This window comes from Calonectris borealis, chromosome 3, assembly GCF_964195595.1.
Source record: "Calonectris borealis chromosome 3, bCalBor7.hap1.2, whole genome shotgun sequence".
NCBI classification, from domain to species: Eukaryota; Metazoa; Chordata; class Aves; order Procellariiformes; family Procellariidae; genus Calonectris; species Calonectris borealis.
The window spans coordinates 65,665,091-65,680,619 of record NC_134314.1 but is presented as its reverse complement, the minus strand read 5'-3'; the positions used below and the strand labels follow the sequence as shown (position 1 = coordinate 65,680,619).

Sequence of the window (15,529 nt, the reverse complement as noted above, 5' to 3'; positions counted from 1 at the left end):
GTTAAAGGCTAATTCGAATTTGCTGTGTTGTAAATGACAGAGACTCTGTCCCGCTAAAATTAGTTAGATACTTCTATCACTAATTTGTTACATATATCCTTTATTTTATAAAAAATGGAGTTGGAGAAGAAAAAGACCAAATTAAAATGGAAGCAAAGCTCACTGTCATAGGTGGTAGAGGCAGGCAGAGGTGACAGCAGAGCATATGGGCAGTGCCAAACTCTGGCAGGAAGCAAAGATATGCTATTTTTTTTTCTTCAAGAAAAAAAAGAAAATGGAAAAGGAGATACTGAAATTGAGGGGCTAGTTTCACTCTATAACACTGACAGACTTAAATCACTCGTGACAAGGTTTCCAGCCTAGAAGCCCGGCTGAAGTCTTCCTCAGGCTTTAAGCCAAGTCAGCTGGGACATTTCCAAGAACAAGGGTAGGGGAATAAAAAACCACCAGAAGGCCTCCTCCCCGCACTTCTGCTTAAAATGCCAACGTTTATCCACAAGAGTTCAAGAAGTTTCAACTGAATGTGGAAAAATTTCCAGTTAAAAAAAGCAGTGTGATCTTTCATCAAAGTACCTTTTCGGTACCCATGGTGACTTCAAAGTGGATCGATATGCAGCAGTCGGGTATCAGCTCGTTTGTAGAAAAGCCTGAGTGCAATGGCAGGGAGGTCACCGGTGATAAAAGGACTGAGACACTGAAAACTGGCAAATGGATGCCAGGATGGGGGGTAAAATAGAAGGGAGCAAAACAACCGGGAGGACAGTGAATAGGTCAGTGGGCAGGAAAGGAGCTCGCAGGGGTCCACCTGAGGGGAAGAGAAAGGGCCCATGTCACGGCACTTTCAACTGCTAGAGCCTCCCCAAGTATTCAGACTACAGCAGCCCACGAGCACAGCGTGCTGCCTTTCAGGTTCCCTCACCTCCTTCTACTCTCACTGATGGTTGCACTGAGCTGCTCCGCACAAACTCAGCGAGAGCTCTGTTTGCAACAAAACCACATTATTTCTCACAATCCCAGTCGCTGAGGTGGGAACACACCTCTGCAGACCCTCTAGTCCAACCAGGGTCAGATGAAGCAGAGTGCTCAGCTCCGTGACCAGTTGGATTTTGAGTAAGTCCAAAGATGGAGACTCCATAGCCTCTTCCCACGTTCAAACACACTATTTAATGCAAAGTAATGGGAAAAATCAGACACCTGCACACCCGAAGACGTAGTACGTTTGCCTTCAGCTTCCCCTGCAAAAAAAGGGGTATAACGACATCCCGCCCACGCCTCATGGTGGCTTCCACGGTACTTCATCAGTGAAAGCACCGAGGGGTGCAGCAGAAGACATCCCTCGGCTTGGAGACGGCGCCAAGGCGGGAAGACGGGACCTGCACGGCGCAGCCCCCTCCACGGCCGCGCAGCCCCCCGCCTGCCTCCGCGGGCCCCCGCGGGAGCGCCTCCGCCCCCGCCCAGCCCAGCGCAGCGCTGCCCGCCCGGCTCCTCCTCCCCTCCCCTGCGCGCCCCGCCCGGCGGCGGTCGGCTCCTTCCACCTGCGCGGCGCCGGGGAGCCGCGGCGGCCCCGGGCCGGGAGATGTGAGCCCCCATGGGCGCCGGCCGGCCGCGGCGGGGGGCGGCCTGGCTGCTGGTGCTGCTGCTGCTGCTCCTGCCGCCGCCCCCCGCGGCGCACGCAGGTAGGTGGCGGCGCTGCCCGCCCCCGCCGCCCGCTCTGCCCGGCCCCGCGGGGGATGCGCGTCCCTCCCTGGGCCGGGGGTGGGAGCCGGGCCCCCCGCGCCGCGGGTCCCCGGAGTCGTTTCCGCGCTCGGTTGTCCTGGCACGCCGGCCGGCGGGGCAGGCAGAGCTGGCCCGGCCCCGCGGGCGCATCCCGCCGTGCCGTGCCGTGCCGTGCCGTGCCGTGCCGTGCCGTGCCGTGCCGTGCCGTCTCAGCCTGCGGCCGGCCGGAGCCCGCGCAGGCGGCCCGGGGGGCGGCTTCTGGCGCCGGCGGTGGGGCCAGGGCTGGGGCGCTGCGTGCCGTTCGTGTTAGAGGGCAGTGGCTTTATTTAATGTTCGTCTTTCTGGCCTCTGGTACTTAACTGGAGCTGTGATGTTGCTTCACCTTTTTCTCTTCTCCATAGTTATGCTGGAATTAGGTTTTACAAGCTGTACGTTAATTTACTTTCAGCTGTAAGTTGATAGCGTGCTCTTGAGATAGTCCTTGTTATATGCATTGGGGTAATTCCCTAAATACCTTTGGTGTTTGTATCTTCCTTTGTGCTTGACAGTCGCCAAACCCAGGAGACCTGCCTGAGCAGTCAAGAGACAGATTAAAACAAAAGGCAGGATGGGTTTTTGGCAGAGGTATTCACAGTGAGTATCACAGTGACATTCACAGTGTCATCTGCCAGTGTCCCAAGTGGCTCCGATTTCCTTCTGCCACCTGTAGACCGGAGCATTCCTCCGGTGACAGCCACACATCCAAGCGAGACAGAGACAGAGGGAGCAGAAAAGGTGGCAGCTGGAGTGGGTTGTGGGAGCAGCTCTAATAGCAAACAGTCTAGGGCACGAGCAATGATGTTACCAAGTGGGAATGAGCTTGTAAACCGTAGCCTATGTTGAATGTGTGTGCATGGTGGGTCCCCTGCTGCTGTTGAAAGCATCACACACGATTTCTTTTTTTATATCCCACAAGCATAAAACTTGGCAAGGCATTGCAGAGATTAGCAGATCTTCTGAGAAACCTACTCTGTCTTCGTCCTCTTGTTCTCGGCTGCAAATGTTGCCTCCAGAACTAAATACATAAGGACAGAGTCTGCTCCCATTTAAATCCACAGCAAAACTTCAGATCCTGTGAGAGCTGGATGGTAGTAAGGACTGTTCTTCATATCCTGAATGCTCTTGAGTAGCACTAAGTACTGTGGCTCGGTTAACCTTTTAACAAACTACTCCGTTACGCATCAGTGATTTTGAGTGGCTTTCAGAGGTACCAATGCCAGCTTCTTTTTAGGTTACTGACCACGTTGTTTTCATCTTATTTAAGTCTGCTGATCATCAGTGCAAGTGTTTTGGAAAATCCGTTTTACTGGCATTCAGTTGCCCTTTACAAAAAGGTTTAAAATTCGATTAATACTGGTTTTGCTTCCAAAGAAGGTTTAGAAAAATACCAAGGGAGTTATGTTGGTTTTGTCTAATGGTTGTTCAAGGGAGAAGGGAATCTGTTTGCACATTCCTGAGGTTTTAGCTGGACATAATTTCAGGTTTTTGTTGACAGCAATACCAGCACGGAAGGCAGAGCTGTGCCTTTCACTAAAGGTGTAGAGCTTCCATTTTCACCTCTTCAGCATGAGACAGTAAAAGTCTAATTCAGCCTATCAGTATTTTGCTAATAATGGAACAAATTATATGAGGTGCAGAACTGTCATAGCAGTGCTCCTGCTCTTTCTCCAAAGTGAAGTGATAGTAGAGGGGTCTCTTTTGGGTACTGTCTTCCAACAGAAGCAGCCTGCGTTGCCAGTTGCAAGCAGATGCAGTCCTGAAAATACTGCAGTTGTCCTGAGGGCTTGATCTGGTGCCGGAATAGGAACAGACTGTACAGGAGCCCAAGTGCCATGGAAAGCAGTTTTACAGCAGGAATTGACAGGCTCGAGCTCTTGCATCTTATGGAATCTGTGTTGTGCCCGTCCCTTTGGGTTCTTTTGTTGAATTCCTTTCTGAACTCTGTGGCAGCAGCAGCATTTAAATACTAACTTATAGCTGGACCTTTGCAAAACACCTTTTGTTTTCACTGTGGTGTGTTAGTGGGTACAATCTTCCAGGCTATCTGAGCATTACCTGGTTTTGCACAAGACAAAAATTTTAGTTGCCACTGCACTCCAGTGGGATTTTTGTAAATTGGTGTTTCACTCACTGGTTAAAAATCTGTACTCTAGAACAAATGAAAAAGCATGGAAAATGCAAAATGGAAAAGCAAATGGGAACAAATGGAAAATTCATTGTTTAATCAACAGGATCAAGAAAGATAGCATATTCTTCTTTACCACATGAGAGAGTTTAGCGATTTTTGCACGCAACTCATAAGGATAGGAAGGAACATCCTGAGTTTTGGAAGTAATAGAATCTTAATCTATTAATTTACCAACCTCCATCTTAAACCCTTCCCCATACTCCTAGTGGAGGTTTCCGTAACCTCATTATTCTGAAATTGGAGAAACCTTTAAATTTCTAGCCCATAGAGTCCAGTCTCTATCTTGTAGATCTATACAGAAAAAAAGAATGCAACAGGTACTACAATATATACGTATTCTGAGAAAAGAGAAATGAGCCTGAATGCTGTACTGCAAAAATAGAAGCTTTTTGATATAGGTAAGGCGTGCTTACTATTTTTGTTCAGGTAAGGCATATGATTTTGAAGCAAATCTTTCAATCGTTTCACTTGCTGTGCTTTTGTCTGTATTGTGACGCAGTCTTGGAACTGGATTTCTTCTGGATGAAGCTGCCCTGGAAGATGTGCTCCACCAGCATATCTAATGCAAGCAGAGCTAGTCTAATGTTAAAAAGAAAAAACCTGAAATGTGTATAGTGTAGACGATATTTTCTCAATACCAACATTTTCATGTAAAAGACCTCCTCATATTGGGTTGCATTACTCGCTAACGTAGACATAGTCTTAGATCCCACTGGAGTTGGTATGTGGCTATACCACCTATGTTTCTTATGATGGGACCTTGAAAGCTTCCTCCTTTCAGTGTTTTCTAATAGTTGCATAAGTTGCTTGGTCTGCATTGACACACCTGGTGTAATTTACTTGTCTTTCATCTTCCACTTTATCATATTTTTACTAATAAATAGATCTACATCTATGTAGATCGAGAGGGCTTTAAACTAGATTCGAAGGGGGACGGGGATAAAACCAGGCTCTCTAGAGAAGAGCCTAGGGACCGCATGCCATTGTCGGGGGAGAAATCGGCAGCCCAGCTCAAGTCCATCTATACCAATGCACGCAGCATGGGCGGCAAACAGGAGGAGCTGGAAGCCATTGTGCAGCGGGGTAGCTATGACTTAGTCGCCATCACGGAAACATGGTGGGATGAGTCGCACGATTGGAGTGCTGCAATGGATGGCTATAAGCTCTTCAGAAGGGACAGGCGAGGAAGGAGAGGCGGTGGGGTAGCCCTGTATGTTAGGGAGTGCTTCGACTGTCTAGAGCTCGATGGTAGTGATGACGAGGTCGAGTGCTTGTGGGTAAGGATGAGGGGGAAGGCCAACAAGGCAGATATCCTGCTGGGAGTCTGTTATAGACCACCTAGCCAGGACGAGGAGGCAGATGAAATATTCTACCAGAGGCTGGCAGAAGTCTCCCAGTCGTTAGCCCTTGTTCTCGTGGGGGACTTCAACTTTCCGGATGTCTGCTGGAAATACCACACGGCAGAGAGGAAACAGCCGAGGAGGTTCCTGGAGTGTGTGGAGGATAACTTCCTGACGCAGCTGGTAAGCGAGCCCACCAGGGGAGATGCCTCGCTTGACCTGCTGTTCACGAACAGAGAAGGGCTGGTGGGAGATGTGGTGGTCGGAGGCCGGCTTGGGCTTAGCAACCATGAAATGGTAGAATTTTCGATACTTGGTGAAGTAAAGAGGGGGGTCAGCAAAACCGCTACCATGGACTTCCGGCGGGTGGACTTTGGCCTGCTCAGGACACTGGTCGAGAGGGTCCCTTGGGAGACAGTCCTGAAGGGCAAAGGGGTCCAGGAAGGCTGGACGTTCTTCAAGAAGGAAGTCTTAAAGGCGCAGGAGCGGGCTGTCCCCATGTGCCGCAAGAAGAACGGGCGGGGAAGGCGACCGGCATGGCTGAACGGGGAGCTCTGGCTGGGACTCAGGGAAAAAAGGAGAGTTTATCACTTGTGGAAAAAGGGGCAGGCAACTCAGGAAGAGTACAGGGATCGCGTTAGGTCGTGCAGAGAGGAAATTAGAAAGGCAAAAGCCCGACTAGAACTCAACCTGGCCACTGTCGTGAGAGACAACAAAAAATGCTTTTATAAGTATGTTAATGACAAAAGGAGAGCCAAGGAGAATCTCCATCCTCTATTGGATGCAGGGGGGAACGTTGCCACCAAGGACGAGGAAAAGTCTGAGGTACTCAACGCCTTCTTTGCCTCAGTCTTTAGTAGTCAGAGTGGTTATCCTCAGGGTACTCAGCCCCCTGAGCTGGAAGACATGGACGACGAGCAGGATAAACCCCCCATAATTCAAGAGGATGAAGTTAATGACCTGCTACGCCACCTGGACGCTCACAAGTCTATGGGGCTGGATGGGATCCACCCGAGGATACTGAGGGAGCTGGCGGAGGAGCTTGCCGAGCCGCTCTCCATCATTTACCAGCAGTCCTGGTTAACTGGGGAGGTCCCGGACGACTGGAGGCTCGCCAATGTGACTCCCATCTACAAGAAGGGCCGGAGGGAGGATCCGGGGAACTACAGACCGGTCAGTCTGACCTCGGTGCCGGGGAAGATCATGGAGCAGTTGGTTTTGAGGGTGCTCACGAGCCATGTCCGGGACAACCAGGGGATCAGGCCCAGCCAGCACGGGTTCATGGAAGGCAGGTCCTGCTTGACCAACCTGGTCTCCTTCTATGACCAGGTGACCCGCTTAGTGGATGAGGGAAAGGCAGTGGATGTGGTCTACCTGGACTTCAGTAAGGCCTTTGACACTGTCTCCCACAGCATTCTCCTAGAGAAGCTGGCGGCTCACGGCCTAGACAGGTGCACTCTTCGCTGGGTAAAAAACTGGCTGGACGGTCGAGCCCAGAGAGTTGCGGTCAACGGAGTTAAATCCAGTTGGCGGCCGGTCACGAGCGGTGTTCCCCAGGGCTCAGTAATGGGGCCGGTCTTGTTCAGTATCTTTATCAATGATCTGGACGAGGGGATCGAGTGCTCCCTCAGTAAGTTTGCAGACGACACCAAGCTGGGCGGGAGTGTTGATCTGCTGGAGGGTAGGAAGGCTCTGCAGAGGGACCTGGACAGGCTGGATCGATGGGCTGAGGCCAACTGTATGAGGTTCAACAAGGCCAAGTGCCGGGTCCTGCACTTCGGCCACAACAACCCCAGGCAACGCTACAGGCTTGGGGAAGAGTGGCTGGAAAGCTGCCCAGAGGAAAAGGACCTGGGGGTGCTGATTGACAGCCGGCTGAACATGAGCCGTCAGTGTGCCCAGGTGGCCAAGAAGGCCAACGGCATCCTGGCCTGTATCAGAAACAGTGTGGCCAGCAGGAGTAGGGAGGTGATCGTGCCCCTGTACTCGGCACTGGTGAGGCCGCACCTCGAATACTGTGTTCAGGTTTGGGCCCCTCACTACCAGAAGGACATGGAGGTGCTGGAGCGTGTCCAGAGGAGGGCAACGAAGCTGGTGAAGGGCCTGGAGCACAAGTCTTATGAGGAGCGGCTGAGGGAACTGGGGTTGTTTAGCCTGGAGAAGAGGAGGCTGAGGGGAGACCTCATTGTGCTCTACAACTACCTGAAAGGAGGTTGTAGCGAGGTGGGTGTTGGTCTCTTCTCCCAAGTAACTAGCAATAGGACAAGAGGAAGTGGCCTCAAGTTGCGCCAAGGGAGGTTTAGATTGAACATTAGGAGAAATTTCTTTACTGAAAGAGTGGTCAGGCCTTGGAACAGGCTGCCCAGGGAAGTGGTGGAGTCACCATCCCTGGAGGTATTTAAAAGACGTGTAGATGAGGCCCTTAGGAACATGGTGTAGTGGGCATGGTGGTGTTGGGTTGACGGTTGGACACGATGATCTTAGAGGTCTTTTCCAACCTGTATGATTCTATGATTCTATGATTCTACATTTTGAGAAGCAGCTTCAGGCCTCCCTTTAAGCAAATTTCAGTATGATGTTTTCCTTCACAGTTACTAGAGCGCTGAAATGTACAAAACATCCCTTTTGATCAAGATGTTGTTCTGGGAAATACAGAATAAAAGGATAAAAGGGGTCACGGTATGGGCTTTGCAGTTAAGCCATTGAGCTGGAGTTCAGAGAAGACCACATTGATGCCCAGACATATTTTATCATGTTAAAGCCATCCGGAAGGCAGGCAATATTCCAGTGCTAATAATCCCCGTCCTTTCCTTCTCGCATACCCGCAGTGAATCCTTGAGAAGGCTTGCTGATGTCAGCACACACACAGTGCTTTAAAAACTTGAAGTCCCTGTGTGGATGCTACTCCTGGATTCGAGAGGAGGGGAGAGACTGCTGTTTGCAATTCACTCCCCCCGAAAACTGAGACAGCAGAAGCGACTTTCTCAGCTTATTTTGATAGAAACAAAGCCTGAACAACCATTTTTGTTCCTGGATGAATACATAGTCTTTGAGAACCATAATTTGTGAGTCATAATTTGTGAAGGACAGAAGTGAAATGCTTGGCTCCAAGTTGAAAAGTGCTGAGATGTTTAGGTATTGACAGAAGGTGATTTAAGGTACATTTTGGATCTGAGAAGAGGCTGATCTGTTGCGTTGACACAGCCAGTAAGTATTAGCTAAAGTATTAAATAGCGTACTGAAACGTCAGATTATTTAATATATAAGACATGCAGTGTGCATGTAATAATTAGGCTAATCTCCCTGTGGATATACTCTGTGATGTCTATGTCCTGGGAAGTTTATAGATTGCATTTGAAGCGATGGCTGTACATTACCCAAACACAGTAAGAACTCACAGAAAATTGTCGTCTTAGATTAGCTAAATGATTCAAAGAAGGAAAAATATGTTCATGCAACAGTAGAGATGAGAAAAGCAGTGGGGAAAAATATTGTAAAATATACTGATTTTTGAACCCTCAGAAAACTTGACAATTTTGTGCATGTAGTATTTTGTATTACCTAGTATATGTCTATATACTCAGCAGGATTGAACGGCATTTGTGGTGGTGATAACGTGTATGTTTACTGGAGAGGGCATTAAGCTTCAGTAATAAGAGTGGAAGGATATGGGAGGGCTGAGCTTGTGTTTTTATGTGGTATTTCCTGGCTCTCTGCCAGCATGAAGGAGAGAAGAATAAATGTAACACAGTAATAAATAAAAAGGGATATTGGCTAGGAGAACTACAGTATATGGAAGAGTGTCATGTTCATATAGTCAAAAGGCTCATCTTTATCTTCTCATCTCCAACTTCCAATCTCATGCCAGGCTGTTTCAGACAATGCTGTGATCTGTGCCCTGGTGGTTGGCTTTGCTTATGATTTACACACCATGACAAATTCTTATTGCCTGTTAATTAGGAATGGAAATGGTTAAAGGAGGTGGTTCATTCTATAGAGGAACTTGGAATGCCGCTGGGATTTGTGATTAAAGTCCAAAACTTAGATGTGTGTTGCAGTTCCCCCCGTGCGAACATTCAGGCTCACCATTCTAGCTGATAACCTTACCCTTCTGCGGCTGTTGTTCTCTAGTAGCCTTTATAGTCTTAATTCCAAGAGAAGCAAGTGGTTAGGATTACTCAAGTCATTTGTGCGTGTGTGGTTCCAGTTTATGTTTGGTTTTATAGTTGTGGCTTGTACAGATTGATTTCTGCTGATTGATTTCTCTCCAAGGAGTGGTGTTGATTATCTACAACTACAGGATTAATAGCTAAGAGAGAGAAAAATCACCCTTTATGAGACAAACAAAAGCTCCCATATTTTAAGAAGCTTAGCTTTGTAAGAGCCTGGATTCTGGAAACCAGGCCCACCACTACACAAAAACGAGGTTTTATTAGAGAGCTGTGTTTGAAAGATGTACAGATCTGTTTGTGCTTTATACTTGGTGTATTTGCAGGTTTTTATCCACTGCTCGTCCTATCTTGAAAAAAGTACAGTAAAACTAGATAAATCAGAAAGAAATGGAAACAAGTTGTAGGACTGGAGGTATGGGATAGTTTACATACAAAGAGATTAAATAAACTGTATCTTTTTCTCATGGAAAACAGATGACCTTTCCTGTCTGCCTGGCTACTGCAAGGGTATTTTAAGGTCAATAAAGGGATAGGAAGAAAACTGTAGTTCCTTCTTCCCTTCTTTATGCCCCAGCACCTTGAGTTAAATTTTACCTGATAGCTTAGCTATTTTTCAGCCTTCCATTTTCCACTCCCATGGGAACTCTGTGATGGGAACAGGAATGTGTCCAAAGAGAAGTAAGAGAAGACGACTGTTGCTTCAGAAAGTGCAAGGATCTTACATGCTGTTACCAAGATTTATGCGTTTGAGCTTAATCACACTCCGTGCATAAAGACACACACGAGTGAGTATTACAGCTCTTAGATGAAAGGGTTTAATTTATTTCCTACCGGTTTCTTAAAGGCTGGTGGGGGCAGTTGAGCTAGTATTTATTATTGCGTCTGCTTTGCACAAGACTTCACTTCTCTTGGCTTTCCTTGTCTTTTCCGAAAGTACATCAGTGTCCTGCTCTTAGGCGGTACTGTAGTCAAAATAGTAAAGCACAGGATGTGGCGCAGAAGCACTGAGAATGGACTGAGGCACGTGTAATTGCTGACAGGGCTTTTTCCCATTGTAAGAAGGCAGCAGACAGACACAGAAGTAGACCTGTTCAGTGCTCTGAGTCTAAATCAACTTGCAGTAGCTCAAACGTGACGGAGAGCTAGCTTCTCCATCAGCCCAGGCGATGGTCAGGCTCCTCCTGAGCTCATCAAAGTCTGTTGGCTGTTCCCTTGAATGTCAGTGACACCGCACTGTCCCTTGGATCCAGCCGTGCATGTTACCGCCTTTAAGGTCATTTCTGAGGCAGTCTTTCGTAACTTACGTGTAAAAGATGTAGATGATTATGCTGAATAACTTTCTCCATACAGCAGAATCACTTTAAATCTACAGGCGGGTAAATGAGTCTGAAAATCGTGACTGGTGGTTTTAACAAAAAATGCTTGTTGAGTACAGGAAAGATAGTAAAAATACTACTATACCTATAATTAGATACTGACTTGTTCACGACTGAAATTACTATGGAACACTGAACAGTCATATGGTGCCTCAAAACACACCAGCCCGCACCTGACAGGAGACCCACAGAAATGGGTGGGTACCCCAGGAAACCTTTATTTCTTGCGAGTTCTCTACAGTTGCTTCCCAAAGGCACTTATGTCCTTGACCATCTGTGGGGCACAAGAGGGAAAAATAATTCTGCAAGTGCTTCGAGTAGCAGAGATGCTCAGCAGGCTGCCTCACATCTGCTGGGGTATCACCAGCCGGTCTCCAGCACCGCGCAAGAGATCAAACCTAGAGCCGTGCTGGCTGTTCCATGGGCTGAACTTGAAATTGCCTCTTGCCGTTTGCAGGCACTGGCTGGGGACTGGAAATAGGCTGTTTATGGCCGTTTGGGCAGGGATGGCTGTGTGACCCCATCAGCCTGATTGCCTGCGAGATATGAGGCATTGCAAGCTTGCTAGGAGCATTGGTCCTTCCTCTCAGATCTTGGATGCAGAAGGTGGTGGTTGACTTGCATCTCTTGAGGATTGCCTTTCCCTCAGAAATGAAGGCAAGTGCTCGTATTCCATTGACACCACGCTCAATCTCCTGCCCAAGGGAAAATGTGGATTCGGAAGAGGGGATTTCACTAATTAAATTAATTTGGACTCCAAGAAAAGCAAAATCCCTTCTCTAGAAAAGCCATCAGTAGGTCAGAGAGCAAGGAGCAACACCTGTTAGGCAATAAATATAATGCTGTCCGTTCTAATTGGACTATTGTTGCCTAATAGATATTAGCCAGCACTAAATGATGAAAGCCAAAACTAAGTTTTGCTCAGTTTAAGTGTAAAAAGTAGATATTTTATGTAAGGATGGATTAGGAGTGTTCCAAAATGTGGTGTATCAGGATTCAGCTGATAACTGTCACACAGCATAATTGTTACAATATTTCAGCAGAAAGCTTACTTAACCCTTGGATATTTTGAAAAACAAATGTAAGATGTCAGAGGTATTCTAATTAAGCTTTCATTTTCTTGGCTGTTGGGTTGTGGTTGATCTAAGTAGTAATAAATTGGTAATGCTAAACATGTTCTAGGGAGAAAAGAAAATCCTTAAAATTAACCACTGGACAGTTGGGCTTTTTTTAGTATTTTGTGTAACTTCAAAACAGCTGTTTTAAAAAGCAGCTATTGTGTCATGAAATTGTGTCAACAGTGGGCTTTTAAAATTAGTTTAGTTCTTTTTGACAAAAAATGGTTTTGCATTCCAAACTTAACAAGAACTCATTCAATTTCATAATTTAAAAAAAAAAAAACAAACACAAAGCACTTCTGATGGATTATGACTCTGAAAGCCTTGAAGGGGTTGTAAGTAATTTTAGACAAGCACACCCTGAATTTCACTCACCTTGTTTCAGGCCAGTATTGATCACTCAGAATTAATAGAAAACATACCTACAACAACTTGCTCCTGTTGGAGTGCATCAAGGAGAGGTTTTTGCAGCAGGGCATGGTTAGGTAGTATGAGCTCTACTCTTGCACTTGCAAACCTTCAATGCACTGGGAAGAAAATTCAGTTTTTTGTTTCTGTCATACAAATTAGCAAAAAGGAATGGATGTCAGCTGCCATGGCCCTCTCCAGCAGTCTCCTAGCAAGCCTTCAATGGCCTGGAAAGAATTTCTCCTCCTTTCTGAAGTTGGGTGTTTCTGGATTGAGTCTGAAATGTTCTTTGACCAATATTCTCTGTAGGGGCGTTTTTATAGGTTAGGACATGGTTTGGGTAAATAAACGCAAGGCTTCACACAGAGGAGGACAGCATGTCAGGGCAAGCCGCAGCTTCAGTCCCCCTTCTGCATCTCTCCCATTCTTCGGGCTGTATTTCCACTCGGACTCTTTCCCCAAATGACCTCCAGGGGTTCACCAGTTTCCTACAGCAGCCTGCCTATTTCTTCTTCAAAAACAAACCCCACATGCCCCAGTCTCATCCTCCTCTCACGTTTCACCACCTCTTCTCTCGCCTTTTTCTGTCTGCTCCGCCACCTGGTTTACATTTAGTCTTACAACTCCGTCCCTGTCCCTGTCTTTCTCTCCCCTGTGCCCCTTCTGAACAGGGAGTGACGGGCTCCTCTTCTGGGAGGGCAAGAGTGTGCCTTGTGGTTAGCTCTCGAGCGCTGTTATGACTCGAACAGGAAATCACCTCCGTGCTCCTCCCCATATTCCCACCAGCGCTGCTCGAGTCAAAGGGTTTCGCTAGCCCGGCTTCGTACCCGGCGGTCCCCAAGCTCAGCAACCCACCGGGAGAAAGGCAGCTAAGCTGTAATGACCTCTCCTCCTCGTTATCCAGCCTGTTGCGTTCGAGTCTAAAAGAATCAGCACAGAGAAAAACTTTCAAGCCCACTTAATTTAAAAAAAGTTAACTCATTTGCTTAAATTGTTGTTAAGATGACTAATAGCAGGTAATGACATTTGCTAACGTGTATTCCTGGCTTTGCTGGGTTTCCCTTCCTCTCTGTAACTTCTGATCTCCAATTTTGGCTCGGTTCCCCTGTTTACCACTTGGTGTACTCCCTCGCATTCCTGCATGGCCAGTGCCAGCTTGCTTGAGGCTGCAGATGTGCCAGAAAAAAGAGCCCCAACCCTCTGCTAGCCAGTACCACCAAACACGATGCTAAGTGGACGTTTGTTCTGACGTGAGTATGACCATTTCTATGTTATTCTTAGGCATGTGTTTGAGGGAATATTTTTCATCGAGAACAACATAACCATTGAAACAGATGAGCTGGAGGAAGAAGAGAGAGCAAAAATTCCTTAAAAAATGAAGAGCAGCAGCATAGAAGGAGCAAGTAGGATTTCACAGGAGTTTGGTGGAAGTCACCCAAAGCTGAACAGAAAGACTAAAGAAAGGGCGGTGGCTTACAGCATCGCCAGAAGCAAGTGTTTGGTTTCCTACATTGCTCCTAAATTGCTTGATGCTTCACTGGTGGGTCTAAGCTCCCAGTGGGAAAAAGTGAACTGGGGACTCAGGCTGTTTGAGAGGCTGCCCTCTCACCGAGCTGTGTGAGCGTGGATTAGACCTGTGGCCTTGAGGTGGCACCTGCAAATGGTGAGGCACAGGGAGTGCCTGCAGAGTTGCCCGTAAATTCGGTGCCCAGCACAAAGGAGCCGCTTCCATCAGAGATGCTCCCAAAGGCCACTTTGGTATAAGAAAATACAACAGTAATTGAAGCCAAAGTCCCTGTCGTGGTCAGAAAAGGAGTTCCTTGTTTAAATTCTGAGATGATTGTAGGGGAGGAGTCCCTGGGTTTTACTGCTGTGGCTATTGGGAAAAGCTGTGTTGCAGTAAGGCTCACCTTTCTGTCTTAATGCTTTCCACATCACTCACTGTCTTAAATTATATCTTACAGTCGTCTAGAGAAGCCCTGTGGCCTTCTTTGTTGTTTTATTTTATTGGATAATTTGGTATTTGCACCCTTGTAGCCATGCCACAGTAAACGACAGCAGATGATCGCCCTGCTTGAGAGCGGTGCAGTCAACAACAGTACTTACACAGGAGGCATTTCTGTGCCAACAGGTCAGCTTTCAGTGCGTCCTCTGCCTTCTCCCCACCCCAGAACTATAGCCAGTGTACAGAAGAAAAAAAAATCTGTATTTTTATGTATTTGTGTATTTTTACGCTTTGCAGCTGCTAGGTTACCTCACTCAAGTGAAAAGGTAACAAATCTGTTCACAGCGAGAGGGCACAGGTGTATTTGTTCTGTAGCGTTGAGATTAAACACAGCGGTTTGTCACTGAGTGAGGCAGTGGTGGCTCCTAGCAAATAAAAAGCAAATACACTGAATGGATAATAGTTGTAACATGGGAATTGTGTGTGTTTATATTTGTATTTGTATATATGTGTGTGTATGCAGGTGTGGGTAGATAGATACGAAAACTAAGTTTTGAATAGAACCGACTCGAGCGAGGCACATACCTGGCAGGGAGCTGCACGCAGTTAAAACTGACCACGTTTTTAAACCCAGCAGACACTTTCACAAAGAGAAGATGAGGCACCTGCCATGCAGTCTTTTACTCATGTGAATAATCTCACTGACGTCAGTGGGTTTTTTCACTCACACGTGAAGGTGTTTTCAGGCTAAGTCATGTCTATTTTGGAGAGTCTTTGCAATAGCTTATTCTAAGATCAGGACTTGGCTCTTCGTTGTGGTGGTGAAGTTTGTAAGCCTATATTATTACTTTCTTTCCAGTCCAGGTGTGCAGAGTCATGAAGATGTAAAGAATGATATTACTCAAGGTTTGATTTACAGCGTTTCCAAAGACAGTAATAAGGGCTCCAGGTTTTTCCATGCAAGAAATAAATAAAGTGACTCGGTTGCACTGGGAAGTGATGACAGCCATTGCAGACTATCGATGGAACAGACTAAACCTAGCAAAGCAACGTGTATGACTGATTTCTGCTCTCACATAGGCCAGTACAAACTGAAAATACTCCATGTAACACCCATGCCATTAATCCCGGTTAATGGAAATAAAATCAGAATATAACTGGATATATTGTGTTTAAAGACAAGATACTGAAATAAGCAGCTAATGCACATACTTGAGTCCTTTTTTG

At 46.9% G+C, this 15,529-nt stretch overlaps 1 protein-coding gene across 1 annotated transcript in view; it reads left to right on the top strand.

Moving 5' to 3' along the window:
• Window positions 1-1,553: 1,553 nt before the first annotated feature.
• IL20RA (interleukin 20 receptor subunit alpha) overlaps window positions 1,554-15,529 on the top strand; it is a 30,913-nt gene continuing 16,937 nt past the window's right edge. The window contains exon 1 of the mRNA XM_075145933.1: window positions 1,554-1,676. Coding sequence (XP_075002034.1) covers window positions 1,589-1,676 — 88 coding nt within the window. The 5' untranslated portion in view covers window positions 1,554-1,588. The remainder of the gene's footprint in view (window positions 1,677-15,529) is intronic.